Source organism: Pongo pygmaeus, chromosome 6 (genome assembly GCF_028885625.2).
Source record: "Pongo pygmaeus isolate AG05252 chromosome 6, NHGRI_mPonPyg2-v2.0_pri, whole genome shotgun sequence".
Taxonomy (NCBI): domain Eukaryota; kingdom Metazoa; phylum Chordata; class Mammalia; order Primates; family Hominidae; genus Pongo; species Pongo pygmaeus.
This window is the reverse complement of record NC_072379.2, coordinates 2,754,009-2,780,187: the sequence shown is the minus strand read 5'-3', so window position 1 is coordinate 2,780,187 and position 26,179 is coordinate 2,754,009. Positions and strand designations below refer to the sequence as shown.

General features: G+C 55.5%; 1 protein-coding gene across 5 annotated transcripts in view; it reads right to left on the bottom strand.

Moving 5' to 3' along the window:
* The window catches only part of AMZ1 (archaelysin family metallopeptidase 1), a 38,785-nt gene that overhangs the window by 2,882 nt on the left and 9,724 nt on the right, over window positions 1-26,179 (bottom strand). For 2 of the 5 annotated variants that reach the window (XM_054494574.2, XM_063667199.1), the window contains exons 2-7: window positions 23,011-23,532; window positions 20,849-21,016; window positions 15,692-15,820; window positions 15,164-15,333; window positions 14,586-14,762; window positions 10,523-12,018 (exon numbers count right to left, since the gene is read on the bottom strand). In XM_054494574.2, coding sequence (XP_054350549.1) covers window positions 11,458-12,018; window positions 14,586-14,762; window positions 15,164-15,333; window positions 15,692-15,820; window positions 20,849-21,016; window positions 23,011-23,314 — 1,509 coding nt within the window. In that variant the 5' untranslated portion in view covers window positions 23,315-23,532 and the 3' untranslated portion in view covers window positions 10,523-11,457. Of the gene's footprint in view, window positions 1-10,522; window positions 12,019-13,071; window positions 13,691-14,585; window positions 14,763-15,163; window positions 15,334-15,691; window positions 15,821-20,848; window positions 21,017-23,010; window positions 23,533-26,179 lie in introns of those variants that run through there. The other 3 variants (XM_054494577.2, XM_063667200.1, XM_054494576.2) reach the window with 3 other exon arrangements.

Sequence of the window (26,179 nt, the reverse complement as noted above, 5' to 3'; positions counted from 1 at the left end):
GGGCGCGGTGGCTCATGCCTGTAATCCCAGCACTTAGGGAGGCTGAGGCGGGTGGATCACGAGGTCGGGAGTTCAAGACCAGCCTGGCCAAGATGGTGAGACCCCCGTCTCTACTAAAAATACAAAAAATTGGCCCAGTGTGGTGGCGGGCGCCTGTAATCCCAGCTACTCGGGAGGCTGAGGCAGAGAATTGCCTGAACCCAAGAGGTAGAGGTTGCAGTGAACTGAGATCACACCACTGCACTCCAGCCTGGGCAACTGAGCGAGACTCTGTCTCAAAAAAAAAAAAAAAAATCTGGCCAGAAGTCCAGACGAGGGAAAGTTTATCTCCGCAGAGACAGATGTAGGGGTGGTCAAGAGCGTGGCCCTCTGTGAGGAGGATGTAAAGTCCTCCAGGCCCAGCTCCGGGGCTCTCTGGTACTAGCTCCAGGCGCAGAGGGAGGCTCTGAGAACAGGGTTGCTAGGGACAGCTGTGGTGTCTGACCTGCAGGCCTCCATCGTTGCTGTCTGCAACTTCAGCCTCTGCCCTGAAGCTGTGGGGAAAGCTGATCTGAATCGTCCCCGAGAGCTTGGGGAGTGCCGAGGGGGCATGCAGGGCTGTGGCCAGCAGCGTGAACCCCTCGAGACTGTGGCACCCTTCCTCCTCCTCCATCTGACAGCTGGCTCCCGAGGGACCTCCCGCAGCCTCGGTGATGCAGGAGATCTTGGCCACCAATGTCTTTCCCATCTGTGCTCCTCAAAAAAGGCCAGTACAAACTAGGCGGAGGACACTTGGTCAGGTAGGAGACTTTGAAACTCAGGTGTCAAGAGCTGAACCAGACCTGCATCTGGAAATCACACAAATGAAGTTGGTTCTTTGTGGCTCTGCCGCTCACCCAGGCTGTCTAGATACACCGGGGTGCATGTTGCCACATTGCACTGCAATCAGGTGCCAGCAGCTCTTGTGACTTAGCTGTGGGTGACAGGTGCTGAGCACATGTCTGCAGCAGGGCCCCCATACAGCCCGCAGGCACCGTGGGCCATACGCTCTGTGGTGCTTTCCTGTTAGGAGTCAACCTGTTCAATTTTTTTTTCCTCTTTTATAAAATGTACTCAAGTCACTTATAATTTCTACACCACTCACAGGTTGTACAACTGCCATGCAAATGCATTTCAGATTTACTTTTTTTTTACACAGTGAACCTTCTTGATTTTTATTTTACTTTATTTTATTTTAAATATAGGGTCTCTGTGGCCCAGGCTGGAGTGCAGTGGTGTGATCATAGCTCATCGCAGCCTCAAAACTCCTGGGCTCAAGCAGTCTTCCCACCTTGGCCTCCCAAGTAGCTGGGACCACAGGCATGTGGCCACCACCCACACCTGGCTAATTTTTAAATTTTTTATAGAGATGGAGTCTCACTGTGTTGCCCAGGCTCGTGTTGAACTCTTGGCCTCAAGTGATCCTCCCACCTCAGCCTTCCTGAAGTGCTGGGATTACAGGCGTGAGTCACTACACCCAGTCTGGGTTCTTAACAAGCCTATGCAAAATTTAAAATCTCTATTGCATCTGTCAGTCTCTAGAATCTCAAAAAATTACCTTTTGACCTGTCAGGCAAATTGGTTTAAAACATTCCAAATGTCCTTGCTGGGCACGGTGGCTCACGCCTGTAATCCCAGCACTTGGGGAGGCTGAGGCGGGTGGATCAGGAGGTCAGGAGATCGAGACCATCCTGGCTAACACGGTGAAACCCCGTCTCTACTAAAATATAAAAAATTAGCCGGGCGTGGTGGCGGGCGCCTGTAGTCCCGGCTACTCGGGAGGCTGAGGCAGGAGAATGGCGTGAACCCGGAAGGCAGAGCTTGCAGTGAGCCGAGATCGCACCACTGCACTCCAGCCTGGGCGAGAGAGCCAGAGTCCATCTCAAAAAAAAATTCAAAATGCCCTTTTTCTTAACTCCATTTGAAGCAGCTCACATCAATGGGCACAAGCATCACCAGGAAATTCAGTGTAGTAAGCTTGGCACCTACTCACGGCCACTGTGTCCTGAACTCCCTTTCCTGTGCTCAGGCCCCAGCCCACGCAGCAGGAGGACACACTGCTGAAGGGACCAGTTGGACGGCCTTCTGGCTTTAGCGCCTGTGCCTTTCAGGGCCTTAAATACAGAAAGGAACCGAGTGCTCTGTGCAGCCCCTCCCTGACAGTCGCTGCAGCGCCAGCACCACCTGTGCCGGGCCATCGTGCCATGACCAGACTTGGTTTACGAATACAGTGTACGAGGTTAAGATACAATAAAGTGTAAAAATGTATGTTACAGCCACGGTGGTTAGTTTAACATGTTTTGTATATATGATTTTATAAATCTATTAAAATTTGCCTTAAATTACACCTGTTTTCCTGGCGTGTTATGTCCCTGCCTCCCCCGCCACTGCTGAGAAGTGGGGGCCCTAAGTGTGGCACCCACCCGCCGCTTTTTTTTTTTGAGACGTAGTCTTGCTCTGTCGCCCAGGCTGGAGTGCGTGTCGCGATCTCGGCTCACTGCAACCTCCACCTCCCAGGTTCACACCATTCTCCTGCGTCAGCCCCCCAAGTAGCTGGGACTACAGGCGTCTGACACCACACCTGGCTAATTTTTTGTATTTTTAGTAGAGACAGGGTTTCACCGTGTTAGCGAGGATGGTCTTGATCTCCTGACCTCGTGATCCACCCACCTCGGCCTCCCAAAGTGCTGGGATTACAGGTGTGACCCACTGCGCCCAGCCCACCTACTGCTTTCAAACAGAAGAATGTGTGTGGCAATGGATTCAGCAGCATGCGTCGCATCCACAGGCTTCCAGGGTGCGTTCCACAGTGGGGCAAGTGCCTTTCCCGAAGCAGAGGCCTCCTGGTGTCTTCCACGCATCTGCGGTGCGCGGCAGGAGAGTGAGCTCCACCCTTCCCTGGCCTTTCCATCCCTCCCAGGCACAGGCGTCCCAAGTTGCTCTTCTTCCCAGCATTGGCAGGAACCTCCCACGCCACCCAGTGTTTCTTCAATAGAGTCGGTCGTTTTGCAGCTGCTGGTCACCACCACCAGACCTGTGGGCGTAAGGCAGGCAGCCAGCAATGACGGCCCACAGGGTCACACAGGAAACATGCTGTGACATTCATATAAACAAATAACGGGCCGGGCGTGGTGACTCACACCTGTAATCCAGGCACTTCATGAGCCCGAGGCAGGAGGATTGCCTGAGAGCAGGAGTTCAAAACCAGCCTGGGCAACGTGGCTGAAACCCTGTCTCTACCAAAAAAAAGTTTTTAGTTAGCTAAGTGTAGAGACACACACCTGTAGTCCCAGCTACTTAGGAGGCTGAGGCAGCAGAGTCACTTGAGCCCAGGCATTTGAGATAAGCCTGGGCAACATAGCAAGACCCCTGTATCTAAAATAATTTTTTTTTTTTTTTTAAAAGGCTGGGCATGGTGGCTCATACCTATAATCCCAGCACTTTGGGAGACTTGTTTCACTTGAGGTCAGGAGTTCAAGACCAGCCTGGCCAGCACGGTAAAACCCCGTCTCTACTAAAAATACAAAAATTAGCCAGGTGTGGTGGCAGGCGCCTGTAGTCCCAGCTACTTGGGAGGCTGAGGCAGAAGAATCGTTCGAACTGAGAAGGCAGAGGTTGCAGTGAATCAAGATCGCACCACTGGACTCCAGCCTGGGCGACAGAGACTCCGTCTCAATAAATAAAAATTCAAAAAAAGAAATAATGATCCTCTCCAGCCCCCAAAACACACACTAGTCTTTCCTTTTTGTCATAGCGCATAAAAAGCATTTACCCCCGACATGGGGAGACATGGAAACGGGGAGTGAACATTTGTGAAGTGACTCTCCATTTGACAGGTGTTTTCAAAGCCTCCAGCAGTGACTGTTTGTGGATGGGCGTCCGCGTGGGTAGATGAACCCGTCCACGTCAGCAGAGGAGCCGAGTCTCGGAGGGGAGCCGCGCTTTGCACGGAGAGCTCTCCAGCAGTGCATGGCAGCCCTGTCGGTAGGTTCCCATGGGCTCCCTGCATTGTCAAATGCAAGGACTTGCTTATCAAATTCAACACACATTCCCTGTTTTCATTTAGACTTCCAGAATTTCATCCTCTTCCTTTAAGCCTTTTTTAAAATTTGGAGTTGAGGCCGGGTGCGGTGGCTGACGCCTGTAATCCCAGCACTTTGGGAGGCCGAGGTGGGTGGATCACGAGGTCAGGGGTTCGAGACCAGCCTGGCCAGGATGGTGAAACCCCCATCTCTACTAAAAATACAAAAATTAGCCGGGCACGGTGCGGCAGGCGCCTGTAATCCCCGCTACTTGGGAGGCTGAGGCAGGAGAATCGCTTGAAACTGGAAGGCGGAGGTTGCAGTGAGCCAAGATCGCACCATTGCACTCCAGCCTGGGCAACAAGAGTGAAACTAACTCCATCTCAAAAAAAAAAAAAAAAAAATTGGAGTTGATAGCATTTATTAATTTTGAGAATCAAAATGTAAAATGTAAACATTATAGAAAAGCTGAGTAACACAATTTATTTTGTATATCAAAGTCATCCATCAATCTTTGCAGTATAAAATGCTCCAGGTATATTTCCACTTGGACTGGACTTTTAAAAATAACTGTGCCATATGATCGAGCGGTGAATAAAGCTCACGTAATTAGGGCTAAGTCGTTCCCATTGGGAGAGGCTATTGTGGGACTTGTGCGTCGGGCCAAGGGATGCTCTGGGCTCTGCTGTTGGAGCAGAGGAGGGAGCTCTGCCAGGCACGCTGGCCTTTGCCCTCTTCAGGCATTGCTCCTGCTCGGGGGTCTGTGACAGACATCAGGTTATGCCATCAAGAGCCCCACGTGAACCAACTGCCTCCAAGTGCTGCAGGCGGGAGAGGCGGCCGGAGGATGGCAAGAATGAAGAGACAGCCCCCTTCCGACAGGGGCCGCCTGCCGTTCTGTCGGAGGAGTTGGGTTGGCAGCTGGCACAGCTGCTGCCCCCATCCTGCCCATCCGGTAAAGGCCTCGAGCCCTCACAAGGGGGTGCCCAAGAGGATGGCCACCACCCACCCAGAGGGGCACCGGTAGAATGTGGTAGAAGTTTGATCTCACTTCAGATGGGGAAAAAAAAAGTCGCCTGTCCTTGCAGCTTCCCTCCCTCTTTCCTTCCTGCTCATACATTTGGAATAAATGGCCGGAGCTCTCCTGTACCCCTGCCTGTGTTAAGCGACCCTGAGAAAAGCGTGTTCTCTGCCTCTTCCAACCCACTCCGTTTCCCGTGGTTTCTGTGACTCCCCTGTTCCCAGAGGCCTACCCCAGGTGGGCAGAGCACAGGGAGAGGAAGTCCCTGAGCGCCGGACGCAGCTCGGCCCTGGCCTGCCCGCTTCTGCCTGGCCACAAGACCAAGCCCGGCTGCACAAGCCCCGTCGTTAGAAGGGACAGTGGAGCTCCTACGTGAGAAAGTGTTGGAAGAGACGGTGAAGAGTCCACTGCCTTCTGCTGCTGAAAGCCTGACCGAGAGAGGCGTCGGCTTCAGACTGCATCCCACGCTGCCCCCAGGAGCCGTCAGCCGCGCTCATCACCTTTGTCCATGTGCCAGGTGAGTGGCCGCCCGCGGATGCCACCAGCGTGCAAGAGTCAGGGCTGAACAAAACACGTCCCCATTCATTCCTGCTGGTCACAGACCACTGAAGGAGGCCCACGAAACAGACTCACAAAGTGTGGTGAGGGCCCTTGAGCAGAAGATGGTATTGGACTCAACAAAGACGTGTTGGCCTTTGCTGAGAAGTGACGGTTCAGTCATGGTGTATCCAGAAAACCAGGCACACTGTGGCGGGCAGAGCACCCTGCCTGAGAGAGAAAATCAACACTGGGCCCATAGTCAGGAGAGCCAGAGCTCTCGGCAGCAGAGGAGCCCCAGGGTGGAGCCAGGTGACTCCATGCCTCTGGCTCAGTTTCCACGTAACAGAAGTGTGTTCATTAAAAAGCCTCGGGAGCAGGCATTTAGGGAGGCCTCAGTGGTGGAATCTGGTGGATGTCGTCTGTGGTTAATCTTGCAAGAGCTCGGGCCCCTCTCAGACAGGGTAGGAGGTTGGATGGGCCTGGCTGCTGTGGACCCTCTGAGGGCCATTCTGGAGCCGCCGGGGGAGGCAGGGGCTGCCACGTTTGCTCGACTCCGGTGAATATTTGGATTTGCCTCATTGTCACGGGAATACTGCGGCGGGGAGAGTTGGACTGAACGCGTGGTGACCCCAGGACGCTTCTTCGAAATTGCTTTTTAAAATAAACCCCTGACATCAGCCTGTTTGCATTTGCCTCCCTACCCAAGAAGCTGAGTTCAAAAATAAACCTCCGTTCTTCCGGGTTCTCATTCATCAAGGTGCTGCTTGCTGTAGGATGTCAGAAAAGAGAAGGCTCGGCCGGCCATCTCCACCCGTGATCTGCATCTGTTTTTCACAGCGTTCGCAGGCCATGGCTCTTTACAGTCAAGCCGGAAGTGTTTCCTAGATTACCCTGCGGTGTTTATCTTTGACAGCCTGGTGTTCCAAGAGCCATAAATTTGCTGTTTCTTTAGGTTTCCTTGAAACTGGGCACCTCTGTGTGCAGTTGCCCCCACAGGGATTGGCTGGATTTCAGCTCTGGTGCAGCCTGCCTGCGGGGTGAGCTCCAGAGAGCCCTTGGGTGCAGGGCGAGCTACTCGCCGGGGCCTCTCCCAGGACGGCAGCCAGGCCCCCACGAGTCTCTCACCCTTACTGGAGCTGCAAAGCCAGCCTACAGGATGGGCCCTCCTTTGCTCCCAGCACACAGGCAGGCTGGCCCAGGTCATTTCTATGAGCCCCGTCGCGAAGCCCTGATTCTCTCCATCTTCACAGGGATAAAAATATTCCTGTCTGGGCCGCGCCCTCCTTTTATAAACAAATCAGTGAAGCCCCAGCAACCGCGGGGGTGTTTTCGTTGGCACCTCACCTAAGAGTGCCGGCCACCTACCCAGACCTCTCCTTGGAGTCAGAAGGAGCTGCGGGGGCCAGAAAGCCTCCTGGTAATCAGAACCGAGGGGCGTAGATGCCGGTGTGTGGGGGCTGCTCAGGGATCAGGGTGCAGGCCTCCCGAGTCTGTGCGCCTTCTTACTCTCTTCCTGCTCAGACCGCTCCAGGTTGCTTTCTTAGAAAGCTGCACAACAGCAGGAGAACTCAGGGTTCAAGCAAGAACAGACTGCGCCTCAACTTCCGCTCTGCCGTTTCCGAGGCTCCAGCCCTTCCCAGTCCCATCTCGGCAGCCACAGCCATACGGTGGGGACGCAGCCATGTGCCTTACAGGTCATTTCGAGACTCGAAGATGATGTAAAAAAAATTCTGTTACATAGGAGGGACCCCTTAAGAGGTGGAGTTGACCCACTAGGGAAGACTTGCCTGTCCAGGTGGCCTTGGGCAGGGCAGCCGGTCCCTCCCTCCGAGGCCTGGCCGTCCCTGCCTGGTGGGTCTGCAGAGCAGCTCCCTTGGCACTGTATGGAGACCCTCTGCGTGTAGGTGTGTCCCTGGAATGTTCTAGCCTCCCCCTTTGAACTTGGTGGGATCTAAATCTGGACTCCCAGCTTCATCACTCGTGCTTGACTAAGCCATTTTATGGTTATTTAAGGCTTTTGGAGATTTCGTTCATCGGGGAAAGTTCTGAAGCAGATGTCCCACAGGACAATATTAACAGGTCGGCATCCCTCCCTCCTCACCCATGCTCTGGAAACGGGGGTGGGGGCAGAGCTCCACTCACTGTCCTGTGCCTTCAGGGCTCACACCATGGCCAGGAGTCGGGATGCTGCTTCTCCCCTCTCTCCCCTCTGACAATGAGTTTGGGCTTTTTGGGGAGGAAGAGAGGGAAAAGAATGAGATTTTGGAAGAGGACTGCAGGGCTGCCTGAAGAGAGATTTGCCTCTCAGAGGGAACACTGCTTCTCACCCCTTCATCAAAGCATGCCTGTGAGGTGGGAGTGTGTATTCTAGCCACTTCAGAAGGCACGTGTTAGCTTCCCCAGACTCATCGCACACACAGCAATACAGATAACATCTGTCACGACCTGAAACTATTTTTAAGCTCCATGAGGCCCCGCTGACTTGGCCTACCAAGATGGGTGAGGCTCTCAGAAGAGAGGTCATCATCAAGCTAGAAGACCCATCCTTGTGAATTCAGGGGCTTGTGACAGATGAGGAGACGAGAAAGCATTTCAGTGGACTTTGCACATGTTTAAAAACCGAAAGAACCGTGGCCCTGTGTGTCTTGGAAACCATCATCTCTAAATTTAATCTCAGTTCAACTTTTGCAGCGCTTAAGTTTAGAAAGATTCGTGAGCTGTGACCTTCCTCGAGAAGGCAGCCCTCATTCTCTCTCCTGTGCCTTAGCGTCTTTCCTGGTGACTGTCCCAAATTACTCTTCACTGCAGCACAGACGGAACCTGGGGCTAACACGGGAGAGGAGGGAAACCAATTGCTCTTCCTCAAAGTTGCATTTCAAAACAGTCCTCCTAACAGCTGTCCTAAAAAATTTCACTCACATCTGCAACTTAGTAAAGGCTGTGGATAAAAGGGTTTTTTTTTTCAGGGGTTTGCTCCTTCCCACTTCAAAACGCTTTTTTGGGACACGCATCACAGCTGAGGGTCAAAGGACATGGGTACAGAGAGCGCCAAGGCTTCGGTCATAACCCCAGTGCGCTCCCACCCTCAGCCTGAGCCAGGCTGTTCTATTTTTATCACCTCTGTTTAATCTCACATCACTCCAGCAGTTAACCTTTTGCAGAAGATGAAGGAAATCGGAAAACAGGTCAGGTCGCCTCACAGGTGCACCAGCCAAATCCCCACAGTGAACGCCGAGTGGGGCTGACTGTTCATGAATGGCCACAGCGATTTTCTTTTGTCTCACATTCCCTGCCACGTCCCCTCCCCGTGAACCTGGGGTGGGGTCCTTGTCACTGCCTCAGTGCAGGAAAGGTGATGCTCTGTGACGTGAGGCCGAGTTACGAAAGGCCACAGAGCTTCCATCTGACCCTCCCAATGTCCACCTTAGGAGGGCAACTGCCATATTGTGAGGACGCCCAGGTCACTTTCTGAAAGTGACCCTCTTTATTCGTCTCCCCTCTTTATTCTGTCACAGTTACCTCCCAGGTCACTGTCATGCCCCTTAGAAGCTATGCAAAAGAGAAGGGTATGGATGAAGGTCCTAATGCTACTTCTGAGCTGCATCTTTGCGTCTCTGAAGTCGACACATGCTTGTCCCTTTGCATTTTCTGAGACTGGGACCAGGAGCTTGCTGTCTGGCTCTGGCTGCCCTGATTGTCCGGCTTCCTCACAATATGGCAGCTGCCTTCCTAAGAAGCTGCCACTCCTCCATGGAGAGTCACATGGGCAGGAACCAAGGCCTGAGATTCCCAGCCAACTTCCACTTGGCAGCCACGTGAACGAACCCTCCAGTCGAGCCACAGGGGCAAACTGTCTCTACCAAGCTCTGCCCAAGTTACAGATTCATGAGCTAGACTGTGGTGATTTTAAGCCACTAAGTCTTGGGTGGTTTGTTTGCATCAACAGCCACCAGGCTCCAGCTTTCACCTTCTGTTACTGCAGGGCGCTCTGCCGGCACCTTCCGTTGATCACTTTCTGAAAGGCCTGGCTGTTCTTCTCCCCTCCCAGGTCACTGTCATGCCTCTTTGAAGCTACACAAAAGAGAATGGGATGAAGATCCTAATGCTACTTTTGAGCTGCATCTTTGCTTCTCTGAAGTCAACACGGACTGGGACCAGGACCGGGAGCCTACAGTCGGCCTCCACCAATGTCAGATTCACAAGGAAGCCTCAGCCCACCTCACCCGCATGGCCCTTCTAGTTTTGTATTTTGTTTTTCTTAGAAGCCCTCCATAACCGTACGAGCCACCCACCCACAAAAGGTCCAAGCTGCCCTCGTCACTCCGAGGGGATTCCGCTGTCAGAACCGGAAGTCCCTCTCCCTGGGACCCTCCACCGCAGGCTGAGGGGGTATGTTTGACAATAAAAGGGTCAATTCATCAGGAAGACACAAGTGTGCATGGACATAAAGGAGCTTCAAAGTGCAGGAAGCAAAATTCCGCAAAACTAAAGGGAGACAGACAAAATGCCCAGCCATGGCAATAACACCCCTCTCTCAGCAACTGATAGAACTAGACCAAAAAAAAAAGGAAAGACAGATCATCTGATCACCACCTCCACCTACTTGGTACTGACAGCGCGGCCGCCTTTGCCAAGAAACTGTCCCAAAAACATCACCGCAGTTGATCATCCCCACGGTGAGCTGCAGCCGCCTCAGGAATAAGGGGGCCTCTGCCCTCAGTGCACGTCAGACACCCTCACCTCCTGCAGCATTTGTCAGAAGAGATGGCAGACCCCAGGACTTGCATGGAGAAAGAGAGAGATGGCAGACCCCAGGACTTGCATGGAGAGAGAGAGAGATGGCAGACCCCAGGACTTGCATGGAGAAAGAGAGAGATGGCAGACCCCAGGACTTGCATGGAGAAAGAGAGAGATGGCAGACCCCAGGACTTGCATGGAGAAAGAGAGAGATGGCAGACCCCAGGACTTGCATGGAGAAAGAGAGAGAGAGCAGACCCCAGGACTTGCATGGAGATCCCCGGTGAAGTCCGTCAGGATCAGGATGCTGTTACCGCCACAGAACGTGACACTGTGTGCACACATGGTTGACGCTTGAGAGAGACAAAACCCCGTCACTTCCCCTTTAGGGAGGAGACTCAGCCTTGGAAGCTGGGTGGCAGCTGGAGCCTGTGTGCCCCCGGGGTCACTCCTCATCTGAGCCGGCCTCTCCAGCTCCAGCTATAAATAACCGGAGGGCAGGCCCACAGCCTGGAAGGAGACAGGACGCACGCTGCTTCTGCAGGTGAGGGGGGTCTGTCCCAACCTCAGCACAGGCCGGGTTGTACTCCACGAGAAGCACCCAGGAGCAGGGAGGCCTCTCCATGTGTGCAGGCCCCTGGGAGTGGCTGGCTGGGACACAGGAGTTGAAGGAGGCCCCTGAAGACAGGTGGTCTGTGGCTTCTCCAAATAACTTTTTTTTTTTTTCTTTTTCGGAGACAGTCTTGCTGTGTTGCCCAGACTGCAGTACAGTGGCATGATCACGTCCCACTGCAGCCTCAACCTCCTAGGCTCAAGCAATCCTCCCCCTTCAGCCTCCTGAATAGCTGGGACCACAGGCATGAACCACTGCATCCAGCTAATTTTTTAATTTTCCTTTTGTAGAGACAGAGTCTCACCATGTTGCCCAGTCTGGTCTCAAACTCCTGGCCTCAGGCCATCCCCCCGCCTTGGCCTCTCAAAGTGATGGGATGACAGGCCTGAGCTACCACCCAGCCAGACCCTTCCTCTTAATCCCTGGCAGGTCAGCAGTGGCCTCAGCTACTGGACAGTGCTGGCCAGCATCCTTAGGGAAGGAGACGCAGGGCAGCCCCTGCTGTGCTAACTCTCTTCCCCATCCCAGGGACCAGGGGCCGACTCTGCTCTGGAGAGTTTTCGGGCACTCAGCTTCCTCCTCAGGGAGGAGAACTTGTCCCCCAGGACCTTGCGCAGCCCCACGCTGTCCCTGCTGCTGGGTGGGTCCTGCCTGGTGGCCGGGAGCTGGCCCGTGAACATCTCCCAGCGGTCGAGGGCGTCCACGGCTCTGTCCACCTGCACCAGGTCCTCCTCTGCCACTTCCCTCTGCAGGGCCTGGATGCACATGGCCAGCCACCGTTCATGCTCCTTGATGGCCTCCACAGGGCCCCCAGGTGGCAGCGGAGCCTCTGAGGCCGCCAGAGAACTCAGCCCTTCCTCTGGCTCCACCTCTGGCCCCGAGGAGAAGGCGTGACTCCAGGCATCAGGGGTGAGGGGCTCCGACACGCTGGTGCCGGGCTCCGAGTCACTCTCGCAGCACATGCCCGAGTCGGCGCTGGCAGGCGGGGTGTCCTCCCACACGGACGGCTCCCCCGCCTCCTGGCTGGGCCACGTCCCCACCACCGCCTGAGTCCAGGTGTAGAGTCTCTAAGAGGGAGAAACACAGGCTGAGTTTGCTCCATGCCAGCCCTTGTCTAGCCAGGGAACCACCAGGAGACCCAGCTCCTTACCTAAGGAGACCCCACCCGTTGTCAGTTACCCAGGCGCAGGAGTCAGGCTGGTGGTGTGAGGGCTCTTGTGACCAGCGCTCTTTAAGGACTCATGTCCAGGCTGTGCCAGAGTCAGAGGTACCCACCCCCAAGAGCTCACCGTTCAGGAACTTCACAAGCTGCTTGTCATCCAAAGTTAAAGAATAGAACACTTACATTTTTGTTGTTGTTGTTGTTGTTTTTGAGACAGAGTCTCACTCTGTTGGCCAGGCTGGAGTGCAGGGCCGCAATCTCAGCTCACTGCAACCTCCACCTCCCAGGTTCAAGCAATTCTCCTGCCTCAGCCTCCTGAGTAGCTGGGATTACAGGTTCCCGCCAGCATGCCCAGCTAATTTTTACATTTTTTAGTAGAGACGGGGTTTCACCATGTTGGCCAGGCTGGTCTCAAACTCCTGACCTCAGATGACCCACCCACCTCGGCCTCCCAAAGTGCTGGGATTACAGGTGTGAGCCACGGCACCCACCCAGAAAGCGTATAATTAAATAAAATTTAAAATTTTAAAGCAAAGGTGTGGGCATGGTGGCTCACGCTTATAATCCCAGCACAGGGAGGCAGAGGCAGGAGGATCACTTGAACCCAGGAGTTCAAGACCAGCCTGGGCAACATAGTGAGACCACAAGGGGAAAAAAAACGTAAAGCAAAGGGAGTACTTGAAATTCCTTCCTAAATGTTTTCTCTATTTCACTCTTACCTCTGCTCTCAAGGTTATTCTCCTCTTTTGCATCTGTACCGGGGACACACAGTTTAACAAGGTCCCACTGCACATCTGTTCCCAACTCAGTGCTCACTGACCTCACATTGGGAGCTCACATCAGCCACGGTGAGACTGTTTACACCACAGGAAGTGGCAGAGACCACAAGTCAGGCTTTCTTCGAGAGGCATTTCACTGATTGCTGTCCGTGGACAGCAGTGACCTTTTCTGGCCAGGCCCTTGGTTGGCTCTCCAGCACCTCCCAGAGCCCTGGGAGAGCAGGTGACCTCACATCCACAACACTGCCCTCCCTACAACAGCCAGGAGGGCCAGGCCACCCTGGAGTGCCTTTGCTCTGGCCCTCTTCCCTCCACAGCCACAGGAGATGGTGCTCGCGGAAGGGAGAGGGCTCTGGGCACGAGGAGGAGCTGTACCCTCCAGCTCAGATCCAGGTGGATCCAGGCTATGCCAGGTCAGCACGTGTAGGGAGGGGCATACACCTTATAAAAGTTCATGTCAGATGGTTGCACAAGACTCCAAGTGAAAGCATCAAATGAGAGCTCTCAACCCTTTTTGCAGACCAAGCTGCTTCTCTGCCTATTACACAGCCTCACGAGGGTACTAAGAGCTGCCCCTCCATGGGGCACAGCTGGCAGCAGCAACATTTACAAGGCATCACCAGGTGCTGACCAGCCATCACGCCCCCTATACCCTCAGGAGATGCTCCTACCCTCAGCCATGGCTGCGCCTGGGCTCCCCCCAAGTCACAGGCTCCTCTCCTCCTTCCACTTGGGAAAGCTGTTTCCTCTGTGCTCCCTTCACCTTCCCTTGACTGCCAGAGTCTTCCGAGAGGATCCCTGCAGAGACATCCCAGCACTGTGAGCTAGAAATGCCCGGGCCTCTAGTTCAGCGTCACCCAGGAGCCCGCAAGATGCAGCGCCTCACTCTGCCCCAGAAGGAAGGAGGGCCCAGCTGGGCCCTGTGGGGGATTCTGACAGGCTCAGTCCGGGAACCACAACCCCACTTGCCTCGACGGCCGGGAGGAGGATACAGGGGCTTTCCAGCATGGTTTCATTGACTGCGCTAGTGCCTGTGTGCAGTGAGCACCTTATAACTGGTTTTCCTCCCAAGCTGGGTTTAAAGAAAAATTACTACTACCTGCCTTTGCACTCAGAACTCAGTAAAGCTTTTGAGCTTTCAAACAAATGTCCATGAATACGGACGAGCCCTTTGCTCGGCAACCCCCCCCCCCCCCCCCCCGCCCAGGTGACAGCAGAGGGAGTTAGGAATGGATGCCGCCTCCAACACAGCCTTGTGTCAGCTCCCACCTCCTCCCAAGGGGCCTGTGCCTCCTCTGAGCGGCAGTGACCCAAGTGTGGGTGACGGGAAAGAAAAGAGAATGTTACCCTGGGAAGACGGTGCCACCCGCCGGCTGCACCAGGAAGGCCCCTCCCAGCTAGGGCTCCAATGCCAGCTCTTCCTGAGGGAGAAAAGCCCTCGTCCCCACTCCACCCCGCTGCAACCTCCCGGCCACAGCCACCACACGCGGGCACTGGCAGGACTCGACCTACCGCCAGTGAGATCCGGATGGAGCTCAACCCCAACGCAGGTCCCGGGGTTCTGCACTGCCTGGAACCCGGCAGTTGACAAAGCCTGTGCGCGATCCCCGTGCCCTGCGTGGCCTCCAGATGGCGCTCGCGGGCCTCCAGAGCGCAGGTCCCAGCAGCCGGGCAGCGCAACTCAGCAACTCACCTGGTACCTCTCGATGAGCCTGAAGCCCAGGACGTGCTGCAGCTTCCGTAGGCAGATGGGACAGAGGTCCAAGGGCCGCCGCAGGGCCTCGTCCAGGCTGAGCGCACCCTGCATGAGGCAGCGGAGCCAGCGGCAGTTCCCCAGCCCCAGAAGGCGGCAGAGCTCGTGGCACGTGACCTGGGAGGAAGGCCACCAAGCACCTTGCCTCACCCCCTTGCCCCTGCACCCGGCAGATCCCCAGGCAGCCCCAGCAGGGCCAAAATGAGGACCTGGGTGAGGCCGGATGGCCGGGAGGTGGTCCGGGCGCCCTCCCCCTGCCCCAGGCGGCACAGGCTGCATTCAGGGCCCCAGGGGAAAGGTGAATCAGGGTGGGCGGCCCTGGGGAGGCCACACAGGATGGGGGCTTGGGGCTCTAATCCCTACCCTGCTACTTCATAGCTGTGTGGCCTTGCTTTCCTCGTTCCATAGAGTTGGGGGTCCATCCACTTCACAGATGGGGCAGTGTAACAGACCCACGCACCACCGGCTCAGCCAGCACCCTCCTGTCCCCTCTTCCCAGCCCCAGAGCCCCCACCCACCTTGCAGCACTGAACCATCCCCAGGGCACTGAAGCACAGGGCCCAGCCTCTGTCCTGCAGGGGGGCCTGGGGGCCGTCTGCTGCTGCCTCTACCAGGGCCGGATCAGGGGCGCTGGGCCCCGACTTCGGGAATTCCCCCGAGAACCGGGCAAAGCTGCAGACACCCACTTCTGGAGAGAGATGGAGAGACGGGCACTCTCAGGGGTCAACCTTGGCTCTAGGGGCCCACCACCAAACCCACCTCATGCTCTCATGCAAGCCGGCCATGGCCCAAGGACACACCAGTCCTGGGAGGCCCTGTCCTGCCCACATGAAGTTGGGCCCTGGGGCAGACGCCATGGCTGAGGAACGGCCCCTACGCCATTCCTCAGGAGGAGCTGGAAGGGGCCACCTATTCCCATGCATGGGTGTTGATTTCCACCAGGAGGGTGCTTGAAGCAAGAGCAAAGAGGGTGCCCTGCAGCCATGGGGGCCACAGCCCTATGCCAGGCTGCCCCCCCAGGCAGAGCTGCTGGGGCCCCGGCTCACCGTGCCCTGGAAGGAACTTGCTGAAGGTGAAGCTCCAGGCCTCGTGGGGGTACAGGTCGGACAGCGTGAGGCCCAGCACACACAGCGCGTCCCCCGGCTTGTTGTTCTTCAAGAAGGACAGGATGCCGTCTGCGGGAAGGGGGCCAGGGGACAGGGTCAGGAGGCAGCCGGGGACCCGCCTCTTCCAGGCTCAGGCTGGCACACCCTGTCATCCTCTTCCTCTGCCTGGGCCCTGCCCTTCCCAAGTCAGGCAGGGGCTACCAGCATTTGGTGTGACCTGAAGGCACACAGTGCTGCATGATGTGGAGTGAGGACCGGGGCCATTTGGAGATCAGGACCTGATAAGTCTGAGAGGCCATGGACAGCCAAGTGGGGATGCTGGAGAGGCAGCCGGGCCACCAAGACTGGCGCTTGCAGCCCTGGGAAAGAGAAGCCGCCTCAGCAGCTGAGCGACAGCCCCAGAGATGTCCACATCTCAGCCCTGGGACCTGTGAGTCCCCACAGCAAAAGGGGCTACAGATGATTAAAGATCTTGGGATGGGAGCGTTATTCTGCATCAGCCAGGTAAGCCTGATGCCATCACAAGAACCCTCGGTAAGGCCGGGCACGGTGGCTCACACCTGTGATCCCAGCGATTCGGGTGGCCGAGATGGGCAGATCACCTGAGGTCAGGAGTTTGAGACCAGCCTGGCCAACATGACAAAACCCCATCTCTACTAAAAATACAAAATGAGCCGGGCATAGTGGTGCATGCCTGTAATCCCAACTACTCAGGAGGCTGAGACAGGAGAATTGCTTGAACGCAGGAGGTAGAGGTGGCAATGAGCTGACATCACGCCACTGCCCTCTAGCCTGGGCAACAGAGCCAGACTCCATCTCAAAAAAAAAAAAAAAAAAAAAAAAAAAAGCCCTCGTTAGAGGCAGCAGGGGGTCTGGGTGAGAACGTGAGGCCTGAGGGCACTGCAGGGCTGGCTCAGAGGAAGGGGCCATTAGCCAAAAATACAGGTGCCTCTAGAAGCTGGAAAGGGCAAGAAATGGATTCTCCCTGGAGTCTCCTGGAGCCAACCCTTGACTTTAGCCCAGGGGGGGTTCCTGACCCACAGAGCTGTAAGATCACAGTGGGTCATCCAAGCTAGCAAGTTGTGTAACTTGTTAGCATGGTTCCCAGGAGCATGAGTGTGGACAGATACAGGAGAGGCCCAGGGCTGAACCTGGGCATGATGGCATCAAAGCCGGGAAACCAGGAGCCCAGGGAGGGAAGGAGGCAGAGCAGACACCGCAGGCCCAGGAAATCCCGACAGGGTCTCAGAGTTAGTGCAGAGAGGAGGGGTTGGGGCACAGAGGCACACGGGAGAAAAGTGTTTTCCAAGGAGTTCTACCATTAAAAGGAACAGACTAGCAAGGAGGTTTTTCAGTGTGTGTATGTGTTGTGTGTGTTTTTTTTTTTTTTTTTTTTTTGAGATGGAGAGTTGCTTTGTTGCCCAGGCTGCAGTATAGTGGCGCTATCTCAGCTCACTGCAACCTCTGCCTCCCAGGTTCAAGCAATTCTCCTGCCTCAGCTTCCTGAGTAGCAGGGATTACAGGCACGTGCCATCACACCCAGCTAATTTTTGTATTTTTAGTAGAAACGGGATTTCACCATGCTGGTCAAGCTGGTCTCAAACTCCTACCCTCGTGATCCGTCTGCCTCGGCCTCCCAAAGTGCTGGGATTACAGGCATGAGCTACCGCGGCTGGCCCTGTGTTTGTTTTTGAGATAACATCCCACTCTGTCACCCAGGCTGGAGTGCAGTGGTGCAATCACAGCTCACACTGCAGTCTCGACCTCCTGGGCTCAAGCAATCTTCCTGCCTCATCCTCCTGAGCAGCTGGGTGACTGAACGACAATGATGCCAACAAGGTGATGATGATTGCCAGTGATGATTGTTGTGGATCAAGTTATGTCCCCCAAAAAGACAGGTGGAAGTCCTAACCCCCGGGACCTGCCATTGTTTGGAAACAGGATCTGTGCAGATGTAATCCAGTTAAGATGAGGTCATTAAGGAGACCCAGTGACTGGAGTCTTAGAAGAGATGCAGAGGCACATGGCGTAAAGCTCATGTGAAGTCAAAGGCCGAGGTTGGAGTTGTGCATCTGCAAGCCACAGAGGGCCGGGCATTGCCAGCAACCTCCAGAAGCTGGAGGCAGCCAGGAAGCACCCTCCACGGAGCCTTCTGAGACCGCGTGGCCCTGGTAAAACCTTGGTTAAGAACTGCGGGCTCCAGCAATGTGAGACAAGAAATGTCCCTAAGCCACCCAGTTTGTGGTGCTTTGTTACGGCAGTCCCAGGAAACCAATACAGTGATCCAAAGCATGCTGCTCTCTGGGCAAGATGGCAGGACCCCATCTCTACAACAATCAAATTAGCCAGGTGTGGTGGCACTTGTCTGTGGTCCCAGCTACTTGGGAGGCTGAGGCAGAAGAGCCCAGGAGTTCAAGGCTTCAGGGAGCTATGATCGCACCACTGTGCTTGAGCCTGGGTGACAAAGCAAGACCCTATCTCTAAAAAAAAAATTAAAAACCAGGCTGAGCTGACCCCACAAATGCGACCCGGCATACCCTCTGGGTTCCACCTGCTTTTGAACCTTCCCAAGTGCACGTCCTTTTCCCGAGGGCTCCCCCGTGCACCTTCTGAAGTGTGGGGCTGGGGGAAACAGCAGTTCACTCACTAAGCAGAGGGGGTGAGAAGCCCTGGACTGACCCTTCTGGGACTTGGTGCTGTTTCTGAGCTGCCACAGTCCTGGCACGGACAGGTCGGAGGCCATAACAGGCGAGACGCACCACATACAGCGTCGGGGAGGTGAGGAGAGCTGAGGCTGCAGAGGCCGAGCCTGAGAGGCACGGGGTCCCCGGCTCTGTATTAGGGCCAGGGCCAAGGCAGGCCACACTGCCCCCAGAGCCCACTCTAGGACCTCAGGCTGGGGAAGCCTGTGGAGCGTAGGCTGCACCCAGAAAGCAGGCCGGGACACAGAAAAGAAACATGCCACCCAGGGGATGTCACCCCACCCCAGCCAGGGGACCCCTATCAACTCCCCAAATCTCCACAGTGGCTGCTCCCTGTAACAGTACACTAGGGAATTTAAACAACCCTTCCGCCAAAAAATGGCCAGACAGGCAGAGTGAATGACAAAGAACAGCTGCTTCCAACACCCAAGATGGGGAGGAGTGGGTTATGGAGGAAGGCTTGGTGGTGGGTAGAGGGGTAGAGAGCCACCCTCTACATGATTATGGTTATGGCTACGTGATGTACACATTTGTCAAGACTCAGAACTGTACACTAAAAAGGATGAATTTTACTATCTAAATTACACCTCAATAACCAAGGCAGAGACCTAATGAGGAAAACGGGGAGGATTGGAGCTCAAACAGATAAAGCTGGACTGTTTCTGGGGTGGGGTAGTGGGCAGGATGACCCTGATGACATGCTTCCTACCCTGGGAGGGATGCGGAGCCCTGGGGACCATCAGAATGACCCAGAAAAGCTTCATGTCTTTGTCCCACTGTCAGCCCTTTGGTGCCTGGCAGAAGGAAAAGAAAATCTTCTATGGTGAAAAACATCGGCCCAGGCCAAAAATTCTGAAAGTTAAACTAATTTTTCCAATAAGATGCCTAACTAACAATCAAAAATAACAAGGCACAATGAGGCAGGATAACTGAGACAAAATTAGCAGAAATAACAAATACAGGCACATGGGCACTCCAGATAGTGCAATCATCGGACAGACTGTCAAGCAACTATGTTCGCAGACATCAATGCTGAACTTAAAGTGTCACAGGCAACTGAGACCTATAAAAACGTGACACTGGGCCGGGCACAGTGGCTCACACTTGTAATCCCAGCACTTTGGGAGGCCGAGGCGGGCAGATCATGAGGTCAGGAGATTGAGACCATCCTGGCTAACATGGTGAAATCCTGTCTCTACTAAAAATACAAAAAAATTAGCCGGGCATGGTGGTGGGCGCCTGTAGTCCCAGCTACTCAGGAGGCTGAGGCAGGAGAATGGTGTGAACCCGGGAGGCAGAGCTTGCAATGAGCCGAGATCGCACCACTGCACTCCAGCCTGGGCGACAGAGCAAGACTCTGTCTCAGACAAAAAAAGTACCTTAGATGTGACTCCAGAGTAAGCCTTAGCCAAAGGATGAGAATAAATTCAGACTAAAGCATGATCATAAAAGATATTATATTCTAGAGAAGAGAGTAAGATGGATTAATATACATTCAGTTGGACTCATAGGAGAGAAGAGAATGGGGGCAGAGGATAACTGACAAAAGCAGCAATGGCTGAGACTATCCCAGAACTGATGAAAGCTGTCCATCTGCTCATTCCCACCCCTTCAAGGCCCTCCCTAAACTTGAGTCTAGGTTTCTTATCCACCAAAAGAGCCCTCACTTCACCTCTGCCTCTCAACCCAGCCTCACACTCTCCAGTCACCAGTGACCCTCAAAGGAAGGGGAAAGGGCTTGAGGGTTAGGGGTCTTCTAGGCACATGTAAAGTATTATGCAAAGACGGAAGGCTGGAGCCATGCTGAGTGGCCTTAAAAGGGCTCACTTCAAGCCAGTGATGGTGACTCACGCCTGTCATCCCAGCACTTTGGGAGGCTGAGGAAGGCGGATCACTAGAGGTCGGGAGTTCAAGATCAGCCTGGCCAACACAGTGAGATCCTGTCTCTACTAAAAATACAAAAATTAGCCGGGTGTGGTGGCGGGTGCCTGTAGTCCCAGCTACTCAGAAGGCTGAGGCAGGAGAATCGCTTGAACCCGGGAGGTTGCAGTGAGCCGAGATTGTGCCACTGCACTCCAGCCTGGGCGACAGAGCGAGACTCCGTCTCAAAAAAAAACCAAAAAAAAAAAACAAAAAAAGAAGGGCTCACTTCTCCTGCTCTGCGTGCTCTGGCGTTTTCCCATGGGCACTGGCTGTATGGTCAGGTCGCCAGACACTCCTGGGTGGGAAGAAGGAACTCCCCGTCTCGGTCCTGCTTCCCAAAAACCTGGGAAATGGATGTTTCCCAGCAAAAAGGAGGAAAAGGTTCCTTTCCTCTCCTGGGTGCCTTCCTCCCACCTCTTCCTTCCGGAAGGGGCCTGCCTTGGCCTGAGCCGCGGCTGCCATCCTCACTCACCTGTGTGGAGCTGGAGCCTGTCAGAGTCCCGGCTGGGCCGCGAGGAGCAGCAGATGGACGCGGCCGCCACCGAGGGCAGGCACTTGACGCGCAGGCCCAGGAAGAAGGCCTCCGTGCAGCTGCACAGCTGGTGCAGCAGGGAGCTTCCCACTGGCTCCTCGCTCAGGTCTGGTGGGAGAGCAGCGCCGTCAGCCCTGTGGCACCCCTGCCCGCCTGGCACCTTCTCCCGGGGAGTCACCCACAGACACCGGCCTGCTGCCGGGTGAACAAGGCCAACATGGACCTACCCTGACAGCAAGCGGAGCGTCGGGCTTGGAGAAGAGATGGAAAGCATGACTTTTTCAAAAGGGCAAACACCGAGGGACACAGAGGAAAGGTTCATGCACAGATGAAAGGACAGCAGTGACAATCGCGTGTGAGCTCAGGGAGGGAGCAGGCAGGGCCTCACCAGGGACAGGGACTTCTAGGGTTAGCGCCAGGCACTGCAGCTGAGCAGGCAGCACACACAACCGAGCTGCCTGGCTGCAAAATGCCAGCCTGACTGGGGCAGAGAGCAAGACAGAGCTGGGCTGCCTGGCTGCAAAAAGCCAGTCTGGCTGGGGCAGAGAGCAGGACACAGAGCCAGGCTGCATGGCTGCAAAATGCCAGCCTGGCTGGGGCAGAGAGTAGCACACAAGGGTGCAGGTCGAGGCTGGAGAGGCAGCAGGGGGCTCCCAGGGCAGCCCCTGGAAGGATGCACACCCCAGACCACAGGTCAGGAGGACAGATGGACAAGGACCAAGGGTGGAGGCCAGAGACCAATGAGAAATTGGCTGCCGGGACCCCAGGCCAGCAGCATCAGCCTCACCCAGGAAAGGAGGGAAATGCAGAGCCCAGCCCAGCCCCCGCCTCCTGACCCGGCCCCTGTGTCTCGACAACATGCCCCTGTGTCTGCGCGTCAGAGCTTGGGACGCGAGGTTCTGAGTCATTAGCAGGGAGGTGGAGGGACGCGGGTGGCTCCCAAGCTGTTGGATTGGCTGCTGTGGGGTGGTGGATGCTGAGACCAACGGACACCTGCAGGATTTGGGTCCTGAGGGGCAGGAAAGGGGCTGCATGGACCACCAGGGCTGGTGACAAGCCTGCGTGGGGCGAGGCCAGCCGAGGTCCAGCCCTGCTCTGGCTTGCTGTTGAGATGCCAAAAGTCATGGTGCGCTGGCGTCAGAAGCAGACGCCAGCCCTTTCCTCCTCTCCGAGCCCGAGAGCCCCCGTCCCATGTGCTGTCTCTGCCAGGCTGCTCTTGGCATGTTAGAGGCACAGAGGCTGGCCCTGCTCCTCACGCTCCCGGCATCTGCCTGGGCTGTTCCCTTCTGAGCACGGATGCCTGTTGTCTCGGCCCTCCATTCACCCTGGGTCCCCCAGACTCTGCCAGACACAGAGCTCCAAGGACAGTGACCACTCTGGGCCCTCAAGGCCCCCACCCTGCTCAGCCCAGCCCCTCCCACTATAGCATCAGGATGAGCACCCCAGCCCCAGGGTCAAATAGACCTGCGTTCCAGTCCCGTCCCTACCACTGACCAGCTCTGCCACTCAGACACGTCAAGGGACCTCTCCCTGCTTCCATTTCCTTGCCTGCGAAATGGGCTGATCCTCATTTCGGCACCCCAAAGAGGAAGTGGTCTTTTTTTTTTTTTTTTTTTTTTTTTGAGACAGTGTCACTCCGTCACCCATGCTGGAGTGCAGTGGTATGATCTCAGCTCACCGCAACCTCTGTCTCCCGGGTTCAAGCGATTCTCCTGCCTCAGCCTCCCAAGTAGCTGGGATTACAGGTGTGCACCACCGCACCCGGCGTGATCTTTATATAGCCCGCAGCACAGTGCCTGGGATGGCTCTAGTTTCAACAGGCGTAGCCAGGACCGTGCACATCTGGATGAGGCCACACCTGCATGCGGACCAGTCCCAGAGCCTGGACCACCTGAGCATCGTATTAGGATGGGGTGGAAGGAAGGAAGCCTTGGCCCAGCCAGGACCTCCCTGCCTCCACCCTGGCATCCCAAACCCCCAGGGCCCTCTTCCCTCATTTCAGTCCTGCTGGGGGCTATGCACATGCACAGACATCCCCTCCTTGTGAGCTATCTATAAGCTGGTCCCCCAGGAGCGTGCCGATGGCCGCGGGTGCCCCGTACCTATCGGCTGTAGGTAGATGTGCTTCCGAGCCAGGCGGGGCTTCCGCTGCTGCAGGGAGGCGTGGAAGGTCTGGAAGTCCTCGGGGGCCTCGGGGCGGCTCAGGAGCCAGTCGAAGGCCGTGCGGATGAGCAGGGTGCGGAAGAGCGTCCTCTGCGGGTTGTAGGCCTCGGCCAGGAAGAGCCGCTCGGCAGGGGAGAAGGCGGAGACATACAGCTGCTGCAGGGCCGCGTCAGTGGAGACCAGGGCGTCCTTCAGGGCCCGGGGCCCGAAGCTGAACTCCTGTGCGGGTCTACACTGCAGCATGGTGGGCGGGCAGGGCCTGGCCACTCCTGGGAGCCCCTGCTGCTGTCCATGGGCCACCCGGGGGACGGCCACGGTCTCGTCCAGAATCTTCCCTCGGGCTGATCCGAGTGGCTACCGGGGGCTCCCCGCAGACAGACGCTGGTCCAAGGGCCCTGAAGGCCCAGCTCTGCCTGGTCTTGGACGCTCTCAGGCATGGACGCTTCCGGGCCCACAGCACCCTGTGGATGACACAAACAGGGGTCCCCTTACTGCCGAGCACACACGGCCTGATGTCCCAGGCAGGGGATGGGCTGCTCCTGCCCAGGTCTGGGGAGAAGCTCTGCAGAGGACCAGGGCCTCAGAGGGAGCCCCGGCCCCTCCAGGACACAGCACTGCCACCCAGCGAGGTTGGAAGGACACATTCAACCACTTCACCTTCTCTAGCAGGTTGGGTCCCATGGGCCACCCAGGGGACGGCCACAATCTCTTCCAGAAGCTTCCCTCATCCAGAACTGGGTATGGGGAAGTACCTCCTGCTCAGCAGGGGCAGGGACATGTGTCCATGGGCCCCCACGGAAGGGCAGGGGCCCCCAAGGCCATTCTTCCATTCCCTCTTACCAGCCAACTCTGTCTGGAGCCCTTGAAGGAAAGAGAGACCTCCTCCTCTCCCTGCAGAGCTAGAAGGGCCCCTCCAGGTGGAAACCAAACGCTCCTCTCCACGGCGTGATCACAAAGTGTGCACCCTCCCCTGGGCCCCCCATCGCCTGGGGTTCCTCCTCACCCAGAGCCCCCATCACCTAGGGACCCCCCCAACACCCAGGAACCCCCATCACGGCAGCTCTTTGTCCCAATTACAAGCTTTCCTGGCAGGTCCCTGTGTGCCCAGCAAGCATATGTTTGGATGGGTGGGGGTAGGCAGCCCCAACAGCACCCAGATGACCCCAGGACACACGTGAGGGTCCCGAGATCCAGATGAAGCAGTCAGGGCAGGCGTTTGTGCCAAACCACACCAGCTAGAAACAGGGAATAGTGGAGAAGCAACAGCGGATTTCAACGCCCAGGACGGACCAGGTAGGGAGGAGACGGTGGGGGGCGTGGGGCTGGCAGAACCGTGACACAGCCACCCTGCAAAACAGATGCTCTGACCGGCGCAGCAGCTGGGCAACCCCACACTCAGGAACAGGCCTGAGAGTCATCACCACACCCTTGGTTCCGGGCTACACTTATGTCTCTGTTCAGAGACTGTGAGACCTGCCAGGGTGGATGGAGAGTGGGCTGGGCAGGGGAAGCCTCACAGAACAGATAAAAGCAAAGGGGTGGTTGTGGGGAGAGGCTAGAAACGAACCAGAAACCACAGAAGTGAGATGCACAAATAATGCAGCAAGGCAGGTGTGGCTAAGGACGTATGAATATACCCTTATGAATCAGCAGCCCTCGGACAAGCTTCCTCTAGAAAGCTGAGCTAGACACGCAAAACCCATTTCTTTGCAGACCGTCAAGTTGCAAGACCTGCCAGCCCTAGCCGGAAAACCAGAAACAGCTTTGTTTTTGCAGGGAGAATGAACAGCCCTATACTCTCTTTAACTAACCCTGATTTCTTTTTTAGAGATGGGGTCTCGCTGTGTCATCCAGGCTGGAGTGCAGTGGCGCGATCATAGCTAACTGCAGCCTCCAACTCCTGAGCTCAAGCGATCCTCCTGCCCCAGCCTCCCAAGTAGCTGGGACTACAGGTGTGTGCCACCATGCCCAGCTAATTTTTGTATTTTTTGTAGAGATGGGGGTCTCACTGTGTTGCCCGGGCTGGGCTCAAGCAATCCTCTCTCCTCAACCTCCCAAAGTGCATCAGCCACTGCACACAGACCCCCCACCCCCAACTTCTTTTTGTTTTTTAGATGGAGTCTTGCTGTGTCATCCAGGCTAGAATGCAGTGTCATGATCTGGGCTCACTGCAACCTCCACCTCCCGGGTTCAAGCAATTCTCCTGCCCCAGCCTCCCAAGTAGCTAGGATTACAGGTGCCCGCCACCATGCTAGACTAATTTCTGTATTCTTAGTAGAAACAGGGTTTCACCACGTTGGCCAGGCTGGTCTCAAACTCCTGACCTCAAGTGATCCGCCTGCCTCTGCCTCCCAAAGTGCTGGGATTACAGGCGTGAGCCACCGTGGTTTTGTTTGTTTGTTTTTGTTTGAATAACAGAATGGTTCTAGTTCTGTTGCCCAGGCCGGAGTACAGTGGCACAGTCGTGGCACAATCATGGCTCACAGTAGCCTGCTGAGTAGTGGGAACATGGGCACGTACCACGCCTGGCCCACTAACTCCAGTTTTACACATTCATCTGGAAAATACATGTACATGTGCTCATATTCCTATGTATATGCGAATACATAAACAAATCTGATACATGTAATTTATACATTTTCTTTTGGGGAAAATGTGACACAGCTGTATATACATGTGTGCACACAAATATGCACAGATATATTTTTTCCAGAGGAACGTACTGGTTTAGAGGAGGGGAGGGGCTGGGACTGAATTTCCACTGAGATCACTGCCAACCCGGAGCTTTCTATAGCTTCTTTCTCCAAATATATTTTACAAATTTAAGATCCAACTGCATATATAATCCTGTATCTTTTTGCTTTGTAAATCATGAGCATTTTCCAAATCCTTAAACGTTCTACAAAAATGCTGTTTTTGGCTGAGTGAGGTGGCTCACGCCTGTAATCCCAGCACTTTGGGAGGCTGAGGCGGGCAGATCAGTTGAGCCTAGGAGTTCGAGACCAGCCCAGGCAACAGGGCAAAATCTCATCTCTACTAAAAACACAAAAAATTAGCTGGGCATGGTGGCGCGCACATGTAGTCCCAGCAGCTCAGGAGGCTGAGGTC